Here is a 22,445-nt window from a genome sequence, read left to right as displayed (position 1 = left end):
GCGCAGCAAGAAGTACTGATTTTTTATTCTACATATTTAATTAATATGTTATGTTGTTTTTTTTTTTTTCTTTCTAAAGGCCACGACTTGGTAAACCCGTTACAGTTGAAGTGAAATCCAGTGAAAGTATTCCGTACTTTGTTTACACCATTGTGGCGCGCGGCAATATTGTAAAGTCGGAACACGTAGACGTGCCTGAAGGACGCAAGTCGCAACTCATTAAATTCTTGCCAACTTTTGAAATGGTGCCGAAAGCAAACTTCTACGTTCATTTTGTCTTCAATAATAATTTAGTCTTTGAAGAGAAGTCTATCGCATTCGAGAAGGAATTCGAAAACTCGGTAAGTGAATCTGAGCATTTGAGGTGTTTACATTTAGTTGGGTCGAGCACAGAAGTTTGTAACAACCCCGGACAGGTAATTTTGGCTAAGAAAGTTGAACGTCTTTTGTAAGACAATTGAAAGACAATATTGAATATTTTGTATTTTGGCAGCGTATTCCAAATACAGATGAATAACGTCGCCTAGGTAAAAGATTGTCGTAAGCGCAATTTTGACGATTTTTAGTTCTAGATGCAGTTATATATTTTGAAATAAGGTCTTCCGATTGGTGTTATTAGCTTTTAGATATCTCCTTTAGTTTCCGAGATATTGACTACAATTTTTTCGATAATTTAGTAAAAATTTAGTTAGTGATGCAGTCATATTAAACTAATCAATATCTTTAAAATGGCGTTCTCCACATTTGGATATCTCCTATAGTTTCTGAGATATTGAGTAAAAAGTGTCGTTAATTTAGTGGAAATTTTGATCACATTTTGTCGTATTTCATACAAAGTGACTGCCAACTTGTGGACAAATGACGCTTACGACAAAATTTTACTAAAGAAAATTCTTCATAAACTCAAAACTAATTAAAAATAAAAATTAAAAAGTAAATAATTTAAGAATTTTTTGAACTAGTAACATTTTCAGAGACTTTGGAGAAAATCTATCTTCGCGTTTTTGAGAAATTGCATTTCAAATTAACATACGACAATATTTTACCCAGGCGACGATAAGTATGTATCATTTTGCTTGCGCTGCGCAAACAGACGCAATGACCGAGTGCGCAAACCACTGGCGAGAGATCAGGGGTTACAATCCTAGGGCAGCGCTTTTATATATATTTATTTAATTTTTATAAACTAGATTTTGCGATTTTATACTTTTAAAGGAACAATATTTTCTTAATTTAATGTAATTTTTAGAATCTTGTTTAATTTTTCTCTTTTATTACAATTATTTTATTTTTTTAATTTAGTTTTCTCTTAAATTTATTTATTTTTTTCTAAATAGAAAAATATTTATGTTTAATTTCTTATAATTTTTAGAATCTTATTAAATTTGTTACTTTTATTTTTAAATTAATTTTCTCTCAAGCTTTAGATTTTATTGTCTTAAAACCAAAAATACCTTTTTGTTCTCACTTAATTTATAGAAGCTTTGTTAATTGTTTTAGTTCGATTTTTTTCGTTTTTGAATTTAGTTTTCTTTTAATTTTTAGTTTTGAGAGAAATGTGTTATTTTATTTCATTTACTTATTGAAACTTTAATTTTCCTTTTCAATTTAACTTTTATGTTTTATGGTTTTAAAACAAAATAATATTTTAAATTAATTTAAATTACGTAAACTTATATTTTTATTTTTTCTTATTTTAATGTAATTATATTTTTTAATTGATTTTAAAATAATAGTTCACTGTTTTAATAAGATTTTTTCGAATTTAATTTATAGAAACTTTCTTAAAATTTTTTAATTTATTTGTTGTCTTAATTTAGTTTAATTTTCAGTTTTTAGTTTTAAAAAGAAAAATAAATATTTTCATTTAATATTTGAAAACTTCATGTTTTAATTAAATTTTTAGATTTTGTTTTAAAACAAAAATATATATTTTTTGAATTTTATATTATTTCCTTGTTTTCTTTTTTTGGTTGAATTGGTTTTCCTTTTTAATGTTGTTTTAAAAAGAATTTTGTTTATTTTAATTTAGTACTTATATAGAACTTTGCTAATAATTTTTAGTATTTGTCAATGTTTGTTTTTTTATTTAATTTTTAGTTTTTGTTGTTTTAATAAGAAAAATTTATATATTTTCTTAATTTTTTCTTTTCTTTTTCTTGATTTTTAAAAAATATTTTATTTTTTGAATTTTTAAATTCAACTTTTAGATTTTATTGTTCTAAACAAAAATATTTATTCAACAATATATTTTTAGTTTTATGAGCTTGAGCCCGTTTTTAATGAAAAATTATTGTGGAAAAACCACAATAGTTTACAATTGGTAGAAATTGTAGCTGCTAATTTGGAAATCACACATCTCCCAATCACTAGGATATGAACCAGCGACTTCGGTTTACAAAGCCAGTGGTCTACCCACCGAGCTAAGTTCGCCACGTAAACTGTTGCTGCTTTTTCCACTTTGTCATATGTCAACCCAACTACAATCAAGGGCAACTATTGTGGTGCTACTTAGACTTGATTATGTGGTTGTTGTTGTTGTTTTTTCAGTTAATTTCTAGAATTTAAACTTGAAGGCACGCTCGCTCTTAAATATTTGCTCCCTCGAGGTAATAAGCAACTGTTTTGGTTTATATAATTTTTTTTTTCGGTACTGTAGTCCTTTTCTTTGTCTTGTATATATATATGTACATATATACACATACCTAATTGAAATATATATATACAAATCATTGATCTCCTCTCTATCTTTCTCTTTCTCTCTATGACAGATCGACATCAGCGCTCAGCCGCAAGCCAAACCTGGCGAAGATGTGCAGCTCCAAATCAAAACCGATCCTGAATCATTTGTTGGACTGTTGGGTGTCGATCAAAGTGTACTACTGCTTAAATCCGGCAATGATATCAACAAAGATCAAATATTCAATAGTTTGAGCAACTTTGAAGCCAGTACACCATGGATGCGTGGCTATGGACGCTATCCGGGCCAAGAGTCTGGTGTGGTAACAATGACAAATGCAAATTATCCCTACAATGATGGTAAGCGAGATCGAAAAAAAAAACAAATTTTTCTTTTTTAATTTGTATAGTATTGTGTAAAACGAGGCACATACTAGTTAAATAGGTAATTATTACATACTACATATACCTATCCCCTTTTTTGGTAATGTGAACCCAAAGAATTATACCTAGTACCACTTGCACTCGCCGATGCTGAGCTAAGCGATGCCTTTTTTGAAACTGAGGTCAATGACGAACCCATACACAGAGATATAAACGATAGAACTATTGATCCCTCAGCCTATGGCATATTGCCAATACGGAAAAATTTTCTAGAATCTTGGATATGGACAATGCATAATAGGTTCGTCCACAGTGTAGTTAATTTGGAAAGGCACAAGAGAGCACTTAATAACTATTACTTAATACACACCGTGGTAACTGAATGCAATAATAACGGTTTCAAGCTAGCCATTGATTAATGGAGCAACTGTTGTACATACATAAATATTTAGAAATGATGCATGTTGGGAGGAAAAGTTTTCAAATAAAATACTTGCTTTTCTAAGATTTAAAATTTCCAAATCAAAAGGAATTTGATATTTTTAGTGCGGTGGAGGGCAACACGACTATACTTCAAGCTTGCATATACTTAAATATATTAGAGTGCACCACTCTCGATAAATAGCAAAAAAAATTGAGACCTACGTGAACTGGACCGATTTGAAAACATCTCCAAAAATATCTTTACTTTGATTCCGTTGATAACATTTTTAAACATTTTTATGCAAACACTTTAAGTTAAGGTGATATTTTTGATTTTTTTTTTATGAAATAATTTTAAGAAAAACACTCCTCGTTTGGATGCATTTTCAAATCGGCGCAGCTCACGTAAATCTTAATATTTATACGAAATATTTATTCCCGTGGAAATATCTCCACTTTTTTTAGTGCGCCGCCCTAACATATACCTACTAAAAGGGACTAGGACACCCTCTATATACCCGAGTATTAATATTGTAAATAAGCTGCAAGTATTTGCAATTGTTGCATTGAAATTGTTGTTGAAAAGCGGCACATTTTTTAGTTTCTTTGCAACATACTATATGTTTAAAGCTTCTCTTGATATCCAATTTTTTCTAGTGTTCAATCATAATCTTGAAGATATCCACGAGATAGAGTTATATTCATTGTCATCGGACGATGAAACAGACTACTCATACTCCAAAGACTCCTTAGACTCCATAGACCGTTTCGATGGTTCAACCAGTGCTACACAGACTTCTGAGACCGCTCCAAAGCTGCGTACAGAATTCAACGAATTATGGATTTGGTATACAAATACAACAGCTAATCTTACTAAAGGGTTAGTTGAAGAGAGAAATTTAAAGTAGAGTGTAATTGTTGTATGCATACGAAGCTGTAGGTATATTATATGGCCATGCAGCGATACAATGAATAGACAACTAATCATTTCCATTAACGTGTTTGTACCTAATGCCGGATTTCCACTGGCCATTAAATGGAAACATTTTGTATGACTAATTTGGGCATCAAAAAACCGGATCGTTGTGTTAAAAATAAAAGTAATTAAGTTTGCTTCCAGTTTGCAATGCTGTGTGCATAATTTAAAAGTTTTTGATTTTAAATCCGCTTTTAGTTAAGAAATCCATTTGATTTGTGATTTGATTAATCGACAAAAAAAAAAAAATTTATTTGTGATTTGATTACTCTGCCGAATAGAAAATAAAATATATTTGTGATTTGACTCAATGGAGAAGTAAAAATTTAATTTAGTTGTGACTTGATTCGTTGGTCAAATAAAAAATAAAATTTAGTCGTGGTTTGGTTCCTCTACTAAATACAAATTTTTAATTTATTTGTTATTTGATTCGCCGAACAAATAGCAAATAAGATTTATTTGAGATTTGATTCTTTGGGCAAATAAAAAATAAATTTTTGTTGCGATTTAATTCTCCAAATAGAAAATTCAATTAGTTGTAATTTGGTTCGTTGGACAAATAAAAACAAAATTATTTGTTATTTGATTTATCAACCAAAAATGAAAGTATTTGTGAATTGATTCGCCAACAAAAAAAAAATGCTTATAACTTGATTTGCATTGAAAAAAGTATTTTTTAGTTGGTAAATCACAAACAAATTGATGTACTCGACAAATCAAATCACGAGTAAGTATTATCTTTTATTTGACCGAAGAATCACAAATAAGTTTAATTTTTTATATGTCCGACGAATCAAATCACAAATAAATTTTATTTCTTATATTATTCAGGACTTGTTACATTTTTCAATTAAACAATCAATTTGGTTTTTGGATTGCTGGTAATTCGGTATAATGCTGTATTTCCACTAGGCATTAAATGGCACACATTTTAATGAAATAGTATGGTATTCAAAAGTATCACAGATGCGATTACGTTAATAATAATTAATAAAAAGAGTCATTAAATTCGCCTTCATATGACGTTTTTTTAATTCCACAAAATTTTTGGTCACCTCATTGCATAGTGGAAATTCGACATACATATGTAAGTGTTGTGTTGTTCTCAAAGAGCATCCGAGCTCGATTGAGAGTATGTGCGAGTATTTGTAGTTAGAAACGTGTAGTTAGATATATATTTGTGGTTGTAATTAACAAAACAGCATTTCCATTTTAATGTTTGTCCTATTGGTTTTTATGCAAATCTCCTCTCCAAGACCAACGAGCTCTTTGACTTTAAAGTGTGGCGAAATGGCAAAAACCCTCCCTATTTAAACAAAACACAAAACTCAGCGCATCTCTATTGTGATTTCTACAACGCTTCAACGTATGCTGTGCATTTCCTTGTGGCATATTTCGGACGCAGTAAAAGTCACAATAGTGATCCTCTGAGTTTTGTGACCTTGTTAGAATAGGAGGGTAAGTGTAAAGCGGTGGTGTCTGTATGTATTATCCTTTTTAAATTTTGATTTAAAAATATTAATTGTGTAATTTTGAATATTTGTATTATGCATAACTATATTTGATTGGATTAATAGTTAGAGGAGGCTGTAGGTCCACTAGTTACCGCTACCTCTATTTGCTTGCAGGACTTCTTAACCTGTCATGTCTTATTAAGTAACAACACGAGGTCCCCTGAGACAATCTCATTTAGGTCATGTACTTCTAAATAGTCACGCTGGTCCAAGGAGACGAAGTCTGAGACTATTTACTAAGAGCTTCGCAGTAATCTTAATGTGCTCTCCTTCTACATCCAGATGTGTATTGTAATTTCAACAAACGGTGCTTCTTGGCAGGCCGATATAGAGTCGTGGATGTGTGAGTGCATGTACAGTCCCATTCTGGGCAAATAAAATAACTGAAATATGAGGTCTTCACTCATTACGATCGATATTAATTGAGAGTAAAATCTGTAAGTCCGTAAACTTTTCAAGAAAGTTCGGTAACTTATGGAAGATTTCAAGTTGAAACCGGGGGGAGATGTCCAGAGAACCATTAAAATTCGGAGAGAGAGTTTCTCCACTCTGATGAAAGGCAACAATAGCGAAAATTATGTAGATTGCGAGGGCTCCGAGCCCGATATTTCCTTTTTTTTTAATTATGATGAGATTAAGGTAGTAAAAGCCGGATTCAAAAGTTATAAACCTACAGGAACCGATGGATTGCCGGAAGAGCTATTCAAATACGGCCGAGAGTAACCGGTGGGATGCATGCAAAATGTATACCTGTTGATTAGAATTGAAGAGTTCTCTTCCCAATTCAGAAAAAAGCTGACCCCACCATTTGCAGCAACTACATCGGGATCATTCCTCGACGAACTGATCGGACCTTTTCATTGTGACTTTAAACCTGGTCTGGGAAAACATCAGCGAGAAGTTAATCTACAAACCCCATCTCTCTTTCGATATTCAGCCTACTCAAAATTAGATAGAAATACGAGGCACGTGGGCCTAGAGAACTTCTCCTCTACTTAAGAACCAGCAATAGCATTAAATTATCCTGGAACTTTTGTGTCATGTGGTCGACTTAGGCAAGTAATAGCAAGCGTAGTTCATTCTAGATAAGTAAATAGCTTCGTATGCATACAAACTCTTCCAAAAAAAAATAGAGATTTAAAATTAATCAATTTGACAATTACATTCTTTTACACACTTACATATGTATGTATACATTCGTACATAGCCTGTGACTTGCATACTGACTTTGGTACTAAGCTCCGCTCTAGAAGTACTTATACTTGCGGTAATGAAAGTGCATCTTTGCATGCCTTAAATAAATGCAAATGAATAATTTTTAACTGTAAATATGTACACACACCCACACTCACACATGCAACTAAAATGCAATAGTTTAATTCTATTTATAGAAATACCACGTTATTATTTCCTGAGAGCCGGTTCTGGTAATCTACCATATTTTATTGATGCTCAACCAATTCCTCGAGTTGGTGGTGGTGTATTTCAATCGAGACTCCCACCGAGAGTAAATACTCTGGTGAAAATTCGTAAAGATTTTACTGAAGCATGGATTTTCGATAGTTTTTCAACTGGTGAAAAGTTAGTTACAATGTAGACTAGTGTTGTATTTTCATATGCACTTGTATATACCACATGTATGTATGTAGATAGCTGTACAGTAAATTTCCAACAACCTTCCCGAAGTTTTCCCTTTAAAAACACTAACTTTTCTATGTAAATGCAAACGTATGTAAATGCAAATACATCGCCTATAATTATGTATATACATAAGTAGTATATACATTAGAATCCATTGTTATATAAATACCCTATAATTGCACTTCTACATATAAATACATATTTATATTAGCCCGGGTCATTTATATTTTAACTATGTAGCAAAAAAACTCTCTTTAGGCGAAGTTTTATAAAAAAAAAAAAACATTGAATATGTTTGGAGGGAAAATGTTGAAAATTCGTTTACCTTCCGGGGTCGGATTTTCGCTCGACGACCCTTGTTAGACAATATGGAGTTTGGCACTCCGTCGTTGCCTGACCTGCAAGTTTCGTCGTCTATTGAAGGGACTGAGAGGTTCGCACCGTTACTATAAATCTGTGGTCATAAGCAACAACCGCTTAAGTCGACTTAAGAAATAATTGAGCTATATATGCTATCGTATTTTGCAACTACTCTAATAGTACTATAGTACTATTCCATGTGTATGTGAAATCCCCATCTCTCGCCAACTGGGCTATTTAAAAAGTTATAGACGAATATATTTTGGTTTCCCCATAAGGTTAACATAACAATCCAAATGTTTAAAACGGTTCTTCTCGAATTTAGGTTTTTTGACTTAGGCGGTTATTGCTTATGACCACAGAAATATAAATATTTGTTCACTTCGTTTTTGTTTTTTTTGCATTTTACAACCAGTATGGGAGTGGCAGAGTTTTGCAGCTTACGGTGGCCCAGTTCTTGACAGTTTTGGTGGTACAGTTTTTCAATTAGCAGCTTTTCCTGCCGGTGCTAGTTCATTTGCGAGCGGTGGTGGCCTTGCCGCTGGCCCGCCAGCTTTAGGTTCTGCGCCTGCTATAGCACCGACTTTGAGACAAAATTTTATGGAGAATTGGATTTTCTTAAACCATGAAAAGTAAAAGAAAAAATTATAAAACATTCAGTAGTATACTGCACAAAACTTAGTTTCGCTTTGTTGGTTTTTACATAGAGATGTATGTAGTCATAATTTTCAAGTACATCATTTAACATATAATTTTATGTACTAATATTATTTACAATTACGCATTTGTAAAAAAAGCATCTATGTATATTTTGACAGTCTTAATCAAATTCTAATTTTTGTTTTTAAAGTCTAACCTTATTTATATGTAGAATGTCAAAAATACGGTGACCCGTACTTTTTTATTTTGAAATCGTGCCGCCATGGCACGCCAGCAAAAACAAATATACTTTTTTTTCGTCGAATAAAAATAATAATACAATAAAAAATTTTACTAACCACTTTTTTATAGTAGATAATCTCATCTCTTATGCACAAAAAATACTTATTTTTGTGTCCCCATAACGCACGTTTTGAAAGAATAATTACTTAAATGTTTGACTTAAATTTACATCATAATTTTGTTCTTGGAAGATTTCTGAAGTGAATTCTTTTTTTTTCGATCAGAGAATATTTATTTTTTAAAGATTTTACCGCAATTTTCAAAAAAAAAAAAATATTATCTACATGCAAAATATAAAGCAAACTAGTACAAACTGATATCGAATTAAAAAAAAATATGCGTCTCCTTGTTTTCGATATTCTTTAGTTCTAGGCGGTGGCAGCACGAAAATTCAAAAAGGTTGACTTTCCTGTGTTTTTTTGACCCAGCCTAATGTACATTGTAGTTAAAACTATGGGAAGTTATATGGATTTTGGCATTTTTTTGTTCATTCACTTAGTCGGAATGCAATTGTTATGTTACTTTCTCTACAATTTTCATAAGTGAGTTGTGTTTTTTGTATTGTTTTTTATTTAATTTATTTGGTCTAACAAAGTTTTTTCATTATGTACCTGCATACATACATTGTGCATCCATTGCGAATTAAGAAGTTTTATGTTTTAATTAAATTAAATACGTTTCATGTGTGCCTTTTTGTGTTGAAATTTGTAGCTTTGTCAATTATTTTTTTTTAATTTTAGGAACGAGCATCTATGAGTATGACCCAAAGTGAGCTAAAAATGTGTAATCTAAACGTTTACGAATACTTTTAAAAAGGCCGGTCAAGCTGATCTATTAAATGGTTAAATACTTTATGATAAAATTGCTCCCTAAATTTTACTTTGGGTCTCTGAAGACTAAGTAGAATTAGGTTTGAAGCTGATTTGGTCACTATCTTTTCATTCAAAAATATGTAGCGCATGGTTAAAAAATTTTGGATAAATCCTGTCTGGCTGGACACAAGACTTATTTTAAGATTATGTTTTTTCTTAAATTTGCTTTTACTTTTTAGAATTTTTTTCTCTAAATAGAAAAAATATATATTGTTTTTATTTATTTGAAATTTGGAAAAAAACCTATTTGTTATACATATATTTTTGTAGACAAATATATTTTTAACCGACTTCCAAAAAAAGGAGGAGGTTATAAATTCGATAGAATATTTTTTTATTTTTCATGTATGTTACCGCATAATTTTGGATTACTACCGTGGCATCTCAAGGGCGGTCCCATATTAATTTGGTTTACACCCGGTCATTGCACTATGAAGAAATTAACGGTACTCCTAAATTTTTATATGAAAATTGAAGTCGGTTGTTTTTGGCTGAAAAATTACTTGGATTCTTCTTTTTAATGTCATTTTTGCAATTTGATTTTTTCAATTTTTATATTTTATTGCTTAAAAATATTTTTTTTTATTTGATTAATTTTTAGGATCATTATCATATGTGACACGTATAGTTAAACGGGACCTACGCGCAGAAAAAAAGATTTCGAGAAAAACGACTTTGAAGTTTACCAAGTTGATTTTGATGCTTCTGAACGTTTTAATGGATTGAAACTCGTTACTCGGGGGTTTTCGGGGTCGCTGATTACGAATCCGATGTTAGTTTTCCAAAATTCAAAATGGCGGATCCAATATGGCGGATGACGTTTTTAAAAATTGATCGGAATCGCTTGAAACTCGTTACTCGGGGGTTTTTGGTGTCGCTGATTACGAATCCGATGTTCGTTTTTAAAAATTCAAAATGGCGGATCCAATATGGCGGAGAAAAATTTAAAATTTGTTCGGATTCATGTGAAACTCAAAAATGTCGTTGACACCGAATTTCGAAAAACTAACATCGGATTCGTAATCAGCGACCCCGAAAACCACCGAGTAACAAGTTTCAAGCGAATTTGATTAATTTCAGAATAGTTTGTCAGTTTTGATTTTGTTTGTACTTTTTTTTTGTGAAAGTACCTTACTTTGAAGTGAAATTGTGAAAAAACTAATGCAGCTAGAAAGCTGGGGTTTTTTGCATTGGAAAGAGCGGCCCGTTTACTATATGAATAGATGAAAAAGTGAAAACCGATTTTTTCTGACCGTAAGTCCCTTTTAACTTTACGTGTCACATATTATATTTTTGTACTTTTTTTTTTAATTTTAATTTAGTTTACTTCTAATTTTTAGGATATATTATTTTAAATAGGAAACCATTTGTTTTTAATTTCATAAAATTTTTTTGGATTTTATTTAATTTTTATAATTATTATTGTTTTCCTTTTTACTTAAATTTTCTGTACTTTTTAGATTTTATTGTTTTAAAAGAAAACATAGTATTTAATATCATTTAATGTTTAGAAACTTAATTTATTGTTTTTTTCTTTTTTGTTTAATCAATTTTTTTTTTAATTAATTTTCTTAAAATTTTTGGTTTTTGTTATTTTAGAAAGAAAAAATATATATTTTTTTAATATCATTTAATTTTTAGAAAACTGATTGCTAAAATACAAACATATAATGCTTAGTCCTCCCCATGGTAGATCTTTGAATTAGTCTTTCGAAAGAATTTCATATTTTGAAAGACTGTGGTGAGTTGAAAGACACTTGCCAGAATTGCCATGTTAACCTAACTTAACCATTACCGAAAAAAATGAAAAAAAAACGTGCAGTTACTTTGATGCAGCTCTAAAAACTGTACAATTCTGTGTATGCAAGGGTTACCGTCCTCCTACACCTATAAAACTTTATACATGCACATAAAGAAGAAAAAATATAGAAGGAATTTTTATCGAATTTCTGATGTTTAAGGACCGTCTTATGACCATATCGAGTACTAACACCAAAAAACATAAACTAAATTTTCAACAAAATTTTCTTTTTGATGATTTATCGAGATGATTTAGAAAGATTTCTGCATAAAAATAAATGTTTGAAAAAAATATTTTGATATTTTCGGGCGCTAGTGATCTATATTTTTATCCGATACAAGAAAAAATCATATTTTCATTTAAATACGTAGAATGTTAAGTTATACCTCAAACCCAAGAAAAAAAGGTTTTGATTTCGCGAAATGAAGTTTTTGGAGGCTATCTAAAATTCTATGCAAAAGATTTTCGTGGTTCATTCTAAATGGACCTTTGGTTTCTTAGAGAGAACTAAAGGCTAAACTCAAGCCCTGTGTTACGTGGTATCTTCGTGCAAGCACATGAAGAAAATAAATACATACTTAATTTTTGACATATTGGAATAAATAACTACCTACATACATATATAGATCCACATAAGGTTCTACTATGGGATAACGATGTGATACTTATGCCACTCGCATTTGAAGAGAATGAAAGTGAGATTGATAGCGAAAGTGTGGGAACCACGAAAGTAACCACGTCAATGAACTTACGTAAAGATTTTGCTGAAGTCTGGATATTCAGCGGCAAAGATATGTAAATAACTTTGTTATACCTACACATACACATACTATACGTAGATATGTAAATCTTTAATATTTTACGTATTGCATGTACGGGGGTATGGTGCTCAAGTAGTAAATATTTGGTTTGTAACGCTCAAAACTTGGTATAAGTATGTAACACTGTTTTGAAAATAATTTAATAGTAAATTTTATTGTATTGTAGCTTAAATATGTGCTGCTTTATTATTGAATTTTATCCAGAGTCTATGTACTTCCTTAAAAAATTGCCTTATTTTTTTTTAAATATGATTTCGCTGCATATCAAACTGACATACAAAATACATATGTATTAAGGATGTCCTCTAAATATCAACATCATAATTTTGTATGAGACATGCCTTTCATTTGTCCCCAGAAAATTTCGAAATTCTAAAATGGTTTTCAATGTTGGCTACTAGGGTTTGCAAAAATAATTTTTTTTTTAGTCGCGAAAATTCGAAATTTTTTTTACTTTGAAGAGCTACAACTCAGTTTTGGGCCGTTCACAACATTTGGTATACCGTTTGACGCATAGCTTAATTGTCTCTCAAATGAATAACTCATTGTAATAAGAGGCCTTATCTGCAAAAAAAAAAGATTACTAAAATCCTACACCGATCACACAAAAATTCCGTTATCTCAAAACCTGCTCATAGAAAAAATTTAAGAAATGGTATTTGAGCTAAGGCAGTCCACAACGATGCTTTCCCATACATACAAGTGCTTCCTGGTTTTTATTAAACTTATCTGTATTTTTTTTAACTAAATTAAGGCGAAGAGAATGCATAGATGCTTTAGTTCTAGTTACACAAATTTTTTTAATTAGTGTCTTCACAATTTTAGGTTGGGTTAGAATGGTTCCGAGTTCCCTTTCGATGTTAAAAATACCAAATTTCCAATTAAACTTTTTTCGCTTTAGGTTCGTGGTCAGTTCTGGTTAGGCTTTGGCGTCGTACAGTGGTGTGGAATTGGAATTTACTGATCAGAATCATCTAGAGCGTTGATTTTTCAATTAATTTGATTCATTGAAACTTATAAAATCTCCGGGCCGTCTTTTAAATTGTTTTTTATTTATTATAAATTTTTTGGCCCAAAGTACAACAGAAGTAAAATTTTTTAAATTTTAGAATAATAAAATGCAAGTTTAAAGTTCAAGAAGAAAATGTCGCAGAAAAAACTTTAAAATAAAAAAAATTACCAAAATTTAAAATAATCTTTCGGTTTTTTGGATTTTTAGAAGTAAAATAGGTAGGACTATGCGAGGCATTTTCTTCCATATTAATTGTACTCGAAATGTTTTTTATATGGAATGCCTAGCTCTGTCAGCTAAAACCCAAAACCGTTAAAAAACGAAGCGACTTCTTACCTACTTACCTAAAACTTTTCCCAAAATTCAAATTATTATTTTTTTGTGATTTTTTTTTTGTGTTTTATCTAAACAAATGAAAATTCAAAAACCGGACTCAACAAGTCCCTCGTAAATTTTATAGGCCTTCATTAAAATAATTAGTTTTTTTTGCATAAAAAAAATAATTGATAAAATTTGTTGAGAAATGAACAATAAACTTTAGTTTCTAAGCACTGTGCATCGTTTAAAATAACTTATAATATCTATTTGAATCCATCTTTATAAGATTCCTCTGTTATGTATATTTTATTATTACCAGAACCAATACTCATGTATTAAGCTCGAAAACGGTTTTATCGTCGGAATAGCCTAGTGTCAGCGCTGAGAGCTTTTACTCTGCCCATTGCAGCTTTTGGGCACGACCAAAACATATCTCACGTATTTAGTATGCTTTTTAAAGCACTGATGGGCACTGCCTTGCCCGCGGGCAAAGCTCTTTTAAGCTTTATATACATTTTGTATAGGTGCGTGCAGAGAAAAAGCTCTCTCTGCCTTTTAAAGCAATCTATACATTTTATATATACTCGCAGAGAGTAAAAGCTCTCACTGATCGTTACTGCCTTATAAAGGCAGACAAGTTGAAAGCTCTCCCTTTTCAATACTGCACGAGATAAGTGACCATCAGGGAGTAAAAGCTCTTTTTTGGAAAGCTTTAAAAAGCTTCTCTTGCTGATTATAACTGCTATGGAGTGATACATATGATATACCAGGTGCGTCATCTGCTCCATAGTTCTATAAGATAGCGTTGTCCTTGTGTCTCAGACGTATATATGTATGTATATACCAAATTTAAGATATTTTCGGGATGTAATTAGCGGTTTTTATACCTTTCATGAGCATGAAATGGTATTATAACTTTGGTCCGATGTTTGTAAGTACCAGAATAAGAAGAGATAGACCCATTAAAGTGTATACTTATATGATCAGATCGTCGAGCTGAGTTGATTTATCCATGTCCGTCTGTCCGTCTGCCCGTCTGTCTGTCTGTTTGTATGCAATTTAGTCTCTCAGTTTTAGAGATATCCGGATCAAATTTGGTAGGTGGGTGTATTTTTATAATGTATTAATCATTTGTCGGAACCGGAAGAATCGGACCACTTTAACATATAGCTCCCATACAACTGATTGTTCAGATATGAGATTTTTCGTTATAACTTCTCCATTTATGCAGCTACGAACATGAAATTTTGCAGCACTTGCACCCATTATCAACAGAATGCTTACGGAGAAAATTACAAAGATCGGTTCATTACAACCTATAGCTCCCATACAACTGATTGTTCAGATATAAAATTTTTCGTTATAACTCCTCCATTTATATAGCTGGGAACAGGAAATTCCGCACTGTTTTCAATAATTATCAACAGAAAACTTACAGTGAAAATTAAAAAGATCGGATAACTATAACCTATAGCTCCCATACAACTGATTGTTCAGATATGAGATTTTTCGTTATAATTCATCCATTTATGTAGCTAGGCACATGAAATTTTGCACTGTGGTCACTATAGCCTGCAGCCCCTATACAACTGATTGTTCAGATAAGAGGTCTTTTATCATAACTCCTCCATTTATGCAGCTAGGAACATGAAATTTCGCACCATTTTCACTCATTATTAACAGAATACTTACAGTGAAAATAACAAGGATCGGGTGACTACAACATATATATTCCATACATCTGATTGTTCAGATATAGGATTTTACTGTAAAACTCCTTTATTTGAACAGCTAAAACCGCTAAATTTCGTAAGATATTTTATAAATAATAATACAAAGTCTACTGAGAAAATCGTCAAAATCTATGCTGTATAAGCTTTATCTCCTATAGCACTGATTGTTCAGATACCAGTTTTTGCGATATATCTCCTTTATGTAGGAAACTAAATCCAAAAAATTGTGTTACCGGTTTACATACCGATCACATAGCAGTGAAAATCACTTAGATTGGTGCCATATAAAGTATATCTTCCATACCTCTGATTGTTTAGATGCGATTTTTTATATAAGTATGTAACTCCTCTATCGATGTATGCAGATGTATTCAAAATCAGTAACCTGTCAAACTAAAATTTGCAGATGTTCATGAAAGGTATGAAGCCTTCGGCATAGCCGAAGACAGCGCTGCTCTTACTTGTTTTGCAATCCTTTGGGCAACACACTTCAAAAACATACAAAAGTCACCTTCCCATAAGTTGTTTTCAGAGCTCATGGTCGCCAGATTTTTTATTTAGTTTTCATGTGCGTTAAATTCATAAAATATTCAATAAGTTTACTGAGTTTGGAAGAAACATTTTTGTTGGGGAAATGAACAACGTGAAAATATCTACATACATATTGGTATACGAAAGATATGTATGTACATATGTATGTAGATTCTAAAGAGAAATATCACCCGCTTATTTCGTATTTATTTCAACTCAATAGAGGCTCAGCTTACATATTGGACCATCTCTCCGATAGCAGAAGAAGAGCTTATTTTCCATGATATTGATATTATTGCCGCAGAAGCCGCAGAAGCCGCTTTCAGAGAAAATGCCATAGATGATATAGCATATTTTGCGGCGCATTTACATGAGCGACGTGTACACCCACCGATACGTACGTACAAAGAGCACACATGGATGTGTTCAGATGTTGAAATGCCACTTGATGCTAAGTAATTGTAAACCACATAAATGCCACTTAACGCTTAACGAACGATGCTTCAACATTTCTACTCCTTTTTAATGCTTCTCTTACACGCGTTTTCCGCCCATTGTGTCATCGAAAAAAAATACTGAAAACTTTTTCATTTGCTATTCACGATCGAAATAAAAATTGTTTTGCTCTCTCTCTCTCTCTCTTTTGGACTCCATAACTTGCAGCTTTGCGCCATCATTATCTTATCAGACATTATCCTATTCAGAAGTATCCATTCGGAAATGATATTTTTCTTCGATCGAGAATAAGCTCACGAGTACGCTACCATCAGAGTCCTTTACCATTTCGTAGACATTATAAAAAAGCCGAAATCGAAACCGAAAATTGGGTAGTAAGACCACCAACACCAGTAATCGCAGTACGCAAAACGTTTTTGGAAAACTGGATATTTGAAACTCTTGAGTAATAAAAACTTGTTAATACTTTTTTATTTAAAGTGCATTGTGCTCGAGAATGCATTGGGTGCATACTTCATTTGGAAATTTCATTTCATAGAACCAAAAAATCGAAGCATTCAAAATTATCAGTCAAAATTAAAACATTGATTTTATGTTAAATTTAGTCTAAGCAGTTATATTTAAGTAAATATTTTTTACGGATGCATGCAATATTTACCTGAATGAATCATTTTTTATAGGTATTAAGGAATAATACCCGCAATCATAGTCAGATCATTTACACTTCCCCTCATGCATTCCAATATATTTTTCAAATAGGCCATAGAAAAACGCGACCTACAGCAGCGGGTTCCAGTGGTGGCCATGTGCCAATTAGTGGCGCTTCCGGTAATCGCAGAGAAACTTCTACAAGCACATGGACGATGACAGCCAGCTGCACCACTGCTGGGCCGCTGGAGGGTGTTGCTGCTTTGGCATTGCAAGCGCGTCACAATTTTATTGAAAATTGGATTTTTGAAAATTTAGGCTTCTTGATGGCGTATGATTTGGCTAAAAAATTTTGTATACTAAATAAGATTTTGAGCGCTATGTAAAGTTTCATTTGTGTGGATAATGTTTTTCTCTAATATTTATTGTGAATGCCTGCTCTTAGTATTTTTATGTATCAATGATTGCCAGCTTTTGTGGTTAACAATTATAATATCTAATTTTTTATTAGATATATTTATGCCAATTTTATTTTTTATACCAGTTTTATATCAGCGTTGTTTGATAGGTTTTAAACCAGGTTTTATCAGTTTTTATATTTATTGTAGTGCAAATGATTGTAAGAGTTTTATAGCAGATTTTATACCAAATTGTCTAGTAGTTTTCTTCTCAAATTTAATAAGAGATTTACACAGAATTTTAAACCAACATAAATTTTTATACGGGTTTTATACCAGTTATTTGTCAGTTTTTATAACAGTTTTTTGTGAGCCAGAGTCAGAGTGTTTAATAGTTTTATTACTTGATTTTTTATTAGATGTAGTTATACCAACTCAATTTTTTATACCAGTTTTATTATCGGCTTTTTTCATTAGGTTTTAAAGAAATTTTTATAGATTTTTATATTGATTGTAATACAAATAATTGTAGAAGTCTTATAACAGTTTTTATACCAAATTTTATACTAGTTTTCTTACCAAATTTTTATAATAGATGGACACAAAATTGTAAACCAACAAAAAACTTTATACGGCTCTTACAACAGTTTTTGTGCAAGTTTCATGCGAGTTTTCGTATTCGCTTCACGCCAGTTTTAAACCATTTTATACTAGTTTCATACCACATTTTATATTAAATACTTTTATGGTTGATTTTTTAAATTAAATTATACCAGATCAGTTTTTATGCCAAATCTTGTGTTTGAGGACCTTTTTGATAGACTATTTTAAAACAAATATGCACCAGAATATTGGAAGTTTTTATACTGGTATAACTATTTGTAAGTTTTATACTAGTTTACATAAAACAAATTTATTATCTTTAACACAAAACTTTGCATGAGTTTTTATCTTTTTATCCAAGTCTTATACCAACCATCTTTATACCAAATTTAATAAAAAAGTATACCTCTCTTTAACAAGGTATTAATCGAGACTTAAAACTCTTCGTAAAAGAATGTACATATTGAAATGACAACTGGAAAAGATTATCTCCCCCTTACTCATTCAGTTATAGTCTCGGATGAACCTCGGCGGGCATTTAAGATTTTTATACGCTACTCCACAAACATAGGTAGGCGAAGAAAGGCGGACAATGGCCCATCTGAGCTCCGATGGTGTTATATCTCTTCATAAAGAATACAAACTTCCGTATCTTGTTCGATTCTACCAAGTTCGTGCCCCATACAGATCTCTCCATATCCGTTTGATCAGGAACCTAAACAATACTAAGACTGTTCTTTACAGCTATCTCCGGCTGTAACCTCAGCCGGCAAAACACTAATATAATCTGGTAAAATAAATGAGCAGAAAAGTATAGGGTTTCGCAGAAAAATCGGTTTCCTCCCACTATGTCATTAAGCATCGAACCCTCTGTGAAAATTTTAATACAACCTCCATGCTTGGGATCTCCATGGAGAAATTTCTATTCAGAACGAAGATTTGAACATAACAGTTCGTTCCGCCGGGCAAATCAAGAACCAAATTAGTTTATAATACGAGAGTATCCCAGGAGTCTCGGGTGCTATTGAGCTGTTTCTCTTAAATGGACAGCTACCTCATTAGCTCAGCTGATGCAGATCATACATATCCGTTGTACTTTGGTAAGTAGTTTAAGACTTGTCACCTCACAATTGCTGGTCTAACAATCGATGTATAAATTCAGCTTAAGAAATTAGATTCGTTCGTAAGCCTTGAGCGGAACTCATTTAGCCCCGGTGAAGTTACTGGTGGTGCTTTACACCTTCTTCTAAATTTACGGAGATAACAATATCAAGCCGAAATTAATTGGGGTAGAACTAAGGGGACTAAGGAGACATTCTCGAGAGAAAGGATGTAATAAAGATTTACAGTACTCAATTTCCTTTTCAATCATGTACCACACCTTTAAATCGAGTAATAAATAAAAGAGTTATGAAAAAAACTTGATTTTAGCGGTTTTTATGATCCACCAAAGACGAAAATTTGTATGATCCTGAAATCCTTTTAAAGCCAGCTATCAAACTAAGAAAGTAATTGCAAAGTTCTTCCTGTAGTATTAGGACAGACCCGGTCTGTCTGACAGTCTCGGAATTACCATCAAAACTACTACAATAGCCAGGGAGCTAGTAGCCTCTCGAGGCTATGTGCGCTGAGTGTGCTAGGTGTCTGTGTGTGCATTTTGCCTGGCACTGCTCCAAAAGAAGTACGTTTTGCTTCTTTGAAAGACTTCATGCTTATTGCTCCAGATTGACGAAACTTCACATAAATTGATATGCCATTTTATGCCAGTTTTATAATAGTATTATACTATATACTAGTTTTTATACGGCTAGTATACCAGTTATATATATATCTTCTACATAGGATTTTTTTCTAGGTATTTACATACATTTCTAATAAATTTTTATTTTAGCTAATGCACTTAATTCAACAGGAAATGAGTTAAGAATTTCGTAAACCAGTTTGATATCGGTTTTTTGACATAAATCAGCCATTTTATTAACTCTTTTCAGGTTAGTTTTTATACCAGTTTATTACTAGGTTTTATACCACTTTATTACTCGATTTTGTGATAGTGTATTACCCCGGTTTTACACCAGTTTATTACTTAATTGTATACCAGTTTATTATTTGATTTTGTACCGGTTTATTCCTTTACTTTATACCGGTTTATTAATAAATTTTATACAAGTTTCTTACTTAGTTTTGCCCCAGTGGTTTAGGCGCGACTGCTAACACCGCTGCATGTGCAGAAATTGTCTTTGTGCAATTTATGAAATTTTTGCATGTGCACTTCTCAACTGCCATGTAGATAATAAAACTTTCTAAAGTTTTATTTTGGTGGCACTTCAAAGTATGCTCGGCCTAGTCTGATGCATCCTCAGGAAACTGTTCCGGAGTCTTTTGCAGACTCTGCATGACTTGCAATCATGCAGAGGTGGTAAATGGACTTTACCATTTGCCGCAGTGTCTACCCACCTTTTTCGCACTAATAAATATTTTTTTTATATACACACATGCAATCATTCTGGTCTGCCCTCTCAATGAGCTAATCAGCAGTTTATTACTTAATTTTATACCAGTTTATGACTTTATTTTGTATAAGTTTATTACTTCATTTTATACCAGTTTGTTACTTTATTCTAAATAAATTTATTACATAAGTTTATCAGTTTATTACTTTGTTTTATACCAATTTATTGCTTTGTTTTATATCAGCTTGTTACTTAATTTTATACCACTTTATTGCTGAATTTTACAACCCCTTATTACTTAATTTTATACCAGCTTATAACTTACTTTTATGCCATTATGACACACATTTTTATACCAGTTTATGACCTTATCTTATAACAGTTTAGTACTCAATTTTATATCAGTTTCTAAATAAATTCTATAATAGTTTTTTAACCACTTTTTACTCTAGCTTAATAAAGCATCATCCACAAATCGAAAATGTATTTATACCAGTTTGATTTTCTTTTTATTATACACCAATTAATAGTCTTTAACATATGTATGTACTTTTGACCTCCAAAATGATAGCACTTTTCATGCCAGTCTTTACACCAGTTTCCCAATCTTATTGTATGCCACTCTTTACGTAAATTTTTAGTGCATTTTTACTCTAGCTTAATGATGCTTCACTAAAAAATCGAAGTATATTTTTTTTTAGCTTTGAATAAATACTTTATTTATGCCTGTTTTAGGTTTCTTCTTCTCATCTTTTCGTAATAAGTTTAATATTACTCTTTATGCCAGTTTTTAGGAAACTTTTTGTATTAAAACTGTAAGACAATTTTTATTCCAGATTTATGTGAGGTTTTGTCACTATTATCCCTATTTTGGCTCATTTTTGAATTACTATTTATTAGAAAAATCACCATTTGCTGTAAATTTAAATACCGCGGATTTTACACATATATTTTCTTAAATATTTTATTATAATCTATTTATGTATGTATGTATGTTCGTTTGAGTTCCCCTTTTTACTGTATTTGACCATCATGCCTACCTCGTGCCTAATTCGCTGAAACTTATGCATTTTTCTAGAACTCTTCTATCATATCAGGCCTTTAGCTCTCGGTCGGCCTATCCCTGCAATGGCAGCATTTAATGGTTTTATTACTACAACTTCACCACCAATGTTCTATGCAACTACCTCAGCAAGCCCAATTGACGCAAATATAAGTCCAAAGATTCGTCAAGAATTTGCTGAGTCATGGATTTTCGATAACAACGACATGTAAATAATGAAATTTGTTAAGACTTTGTATACCGATCGAGGTTTTTACGGAAGCAAGATTAAAGAGCTAAAAGAGTAAAGTGCAATACGTCATTTCAACTCCGTGGGGCTATTCTCAAACGAGTTAGCGACAATTTTCGAATGGCTTTTTGAGAATAGCCCCACTGCTGAGGTCAATAAACAATTTACTCACATTTCATAATTCATTACCTGCTATTTTGGGTGTAATTCCTTTCTGCGCTGTCAGCCAAGATTTTTTTTTTATTATTACACGTTTTTGAACACTTTTTTCTGTCTTCAAACTTTTACGATTGCGATTTTTTAAATGCATTTCTTCGATACATTTCTAGAATAAAATAAAAAAGATATTACATACTTCAATTGTGAAAATACATAAATTAAGATTTTTTAAACTAACGCCTTACCTTGGAAAATAAATTTTCTTTAAACTTTACGCTTAAATTTTTTTTAATCTGTTTCTCGTAGAAACTTTCGTTATTTATTTCGTGACTAAACTCACTCTAACGTGATGACAGATCTCGCCGAAATTACTACTGTCATGCGGTCTTCGTCTAAAAGTATTCCGAAAAAATGCCCCGTAAGCTCATA

At 31.8% G+C, this 22,445-nt stretch overlaps 1 protein-coding gene across 12 annotated transcripts in view; it reads left to right on the top strand.

Moving 5' to 3' along the window:
* Positions 1–21,858, top strand: part of LOC118740640 (CD109 antigen-like) — a 124,359-nt gene extending 102,501 nt beyond the window's left edge. For 4 of the 12 annotated variants that reach the window (XM_036472242.1, XM_036472245.1, XM_036472244.1 and 1 more), the window contains exons 5-8: positions 80–341; positions 2,772–3,039; positions 16,231–16,404; positions 21,644–21,858. In XM_036472242.1, coding sequence (XP_036328135.1) covers positions 80–341; positions 2,772–3,039; positions 16,231–16,404; positions 21,644–21,840 — 901 coding nt within the window. In that variant the 3' untranslated portion in view covers positions 21,841–21,858. Of the gene's footprint in view, positions 1–79; positions 342–2,771; positions 3,040–3,180; positions 3,515–4,143; positions 4,558–7,367; positions 7,602–8,392; positions 8,634–12,218; positions 13,211–16,230; positions 16,405–16,670; positions 17,049–17,222; positions 17,513–21,643 lie in introns of those variants that run through there. The other 8 variants (XM_036472253.1, XM_036472248.1, XM_036472250.1 and 5 more) reach the window with 8 other exon arrangements.
* The last annotated feature ends 587 nt before the right edge of the window (positions 21,859–22,445 follow it).

Source organism: Rhagoletis pomonella, unplaced genomic scaffold (assembly GCF_013731165.1).
Source record: "Rhagoletis pomonella isolate Grant_MI unplaced genomic scaffold, Rhpom_1.0 Rhpom_scaffold_00006, whole genome shotgun sequence".
Taxonomy (NCBI): Eukaryota; Metazoa; Arthropoda; class Insecta; order Diptera; family Tephritidae; genus Rhagoletis; species Rhagoletis pomonella.
This window is presented reverse-complemented; position numbering and strand designations above follow the sequence as displayed.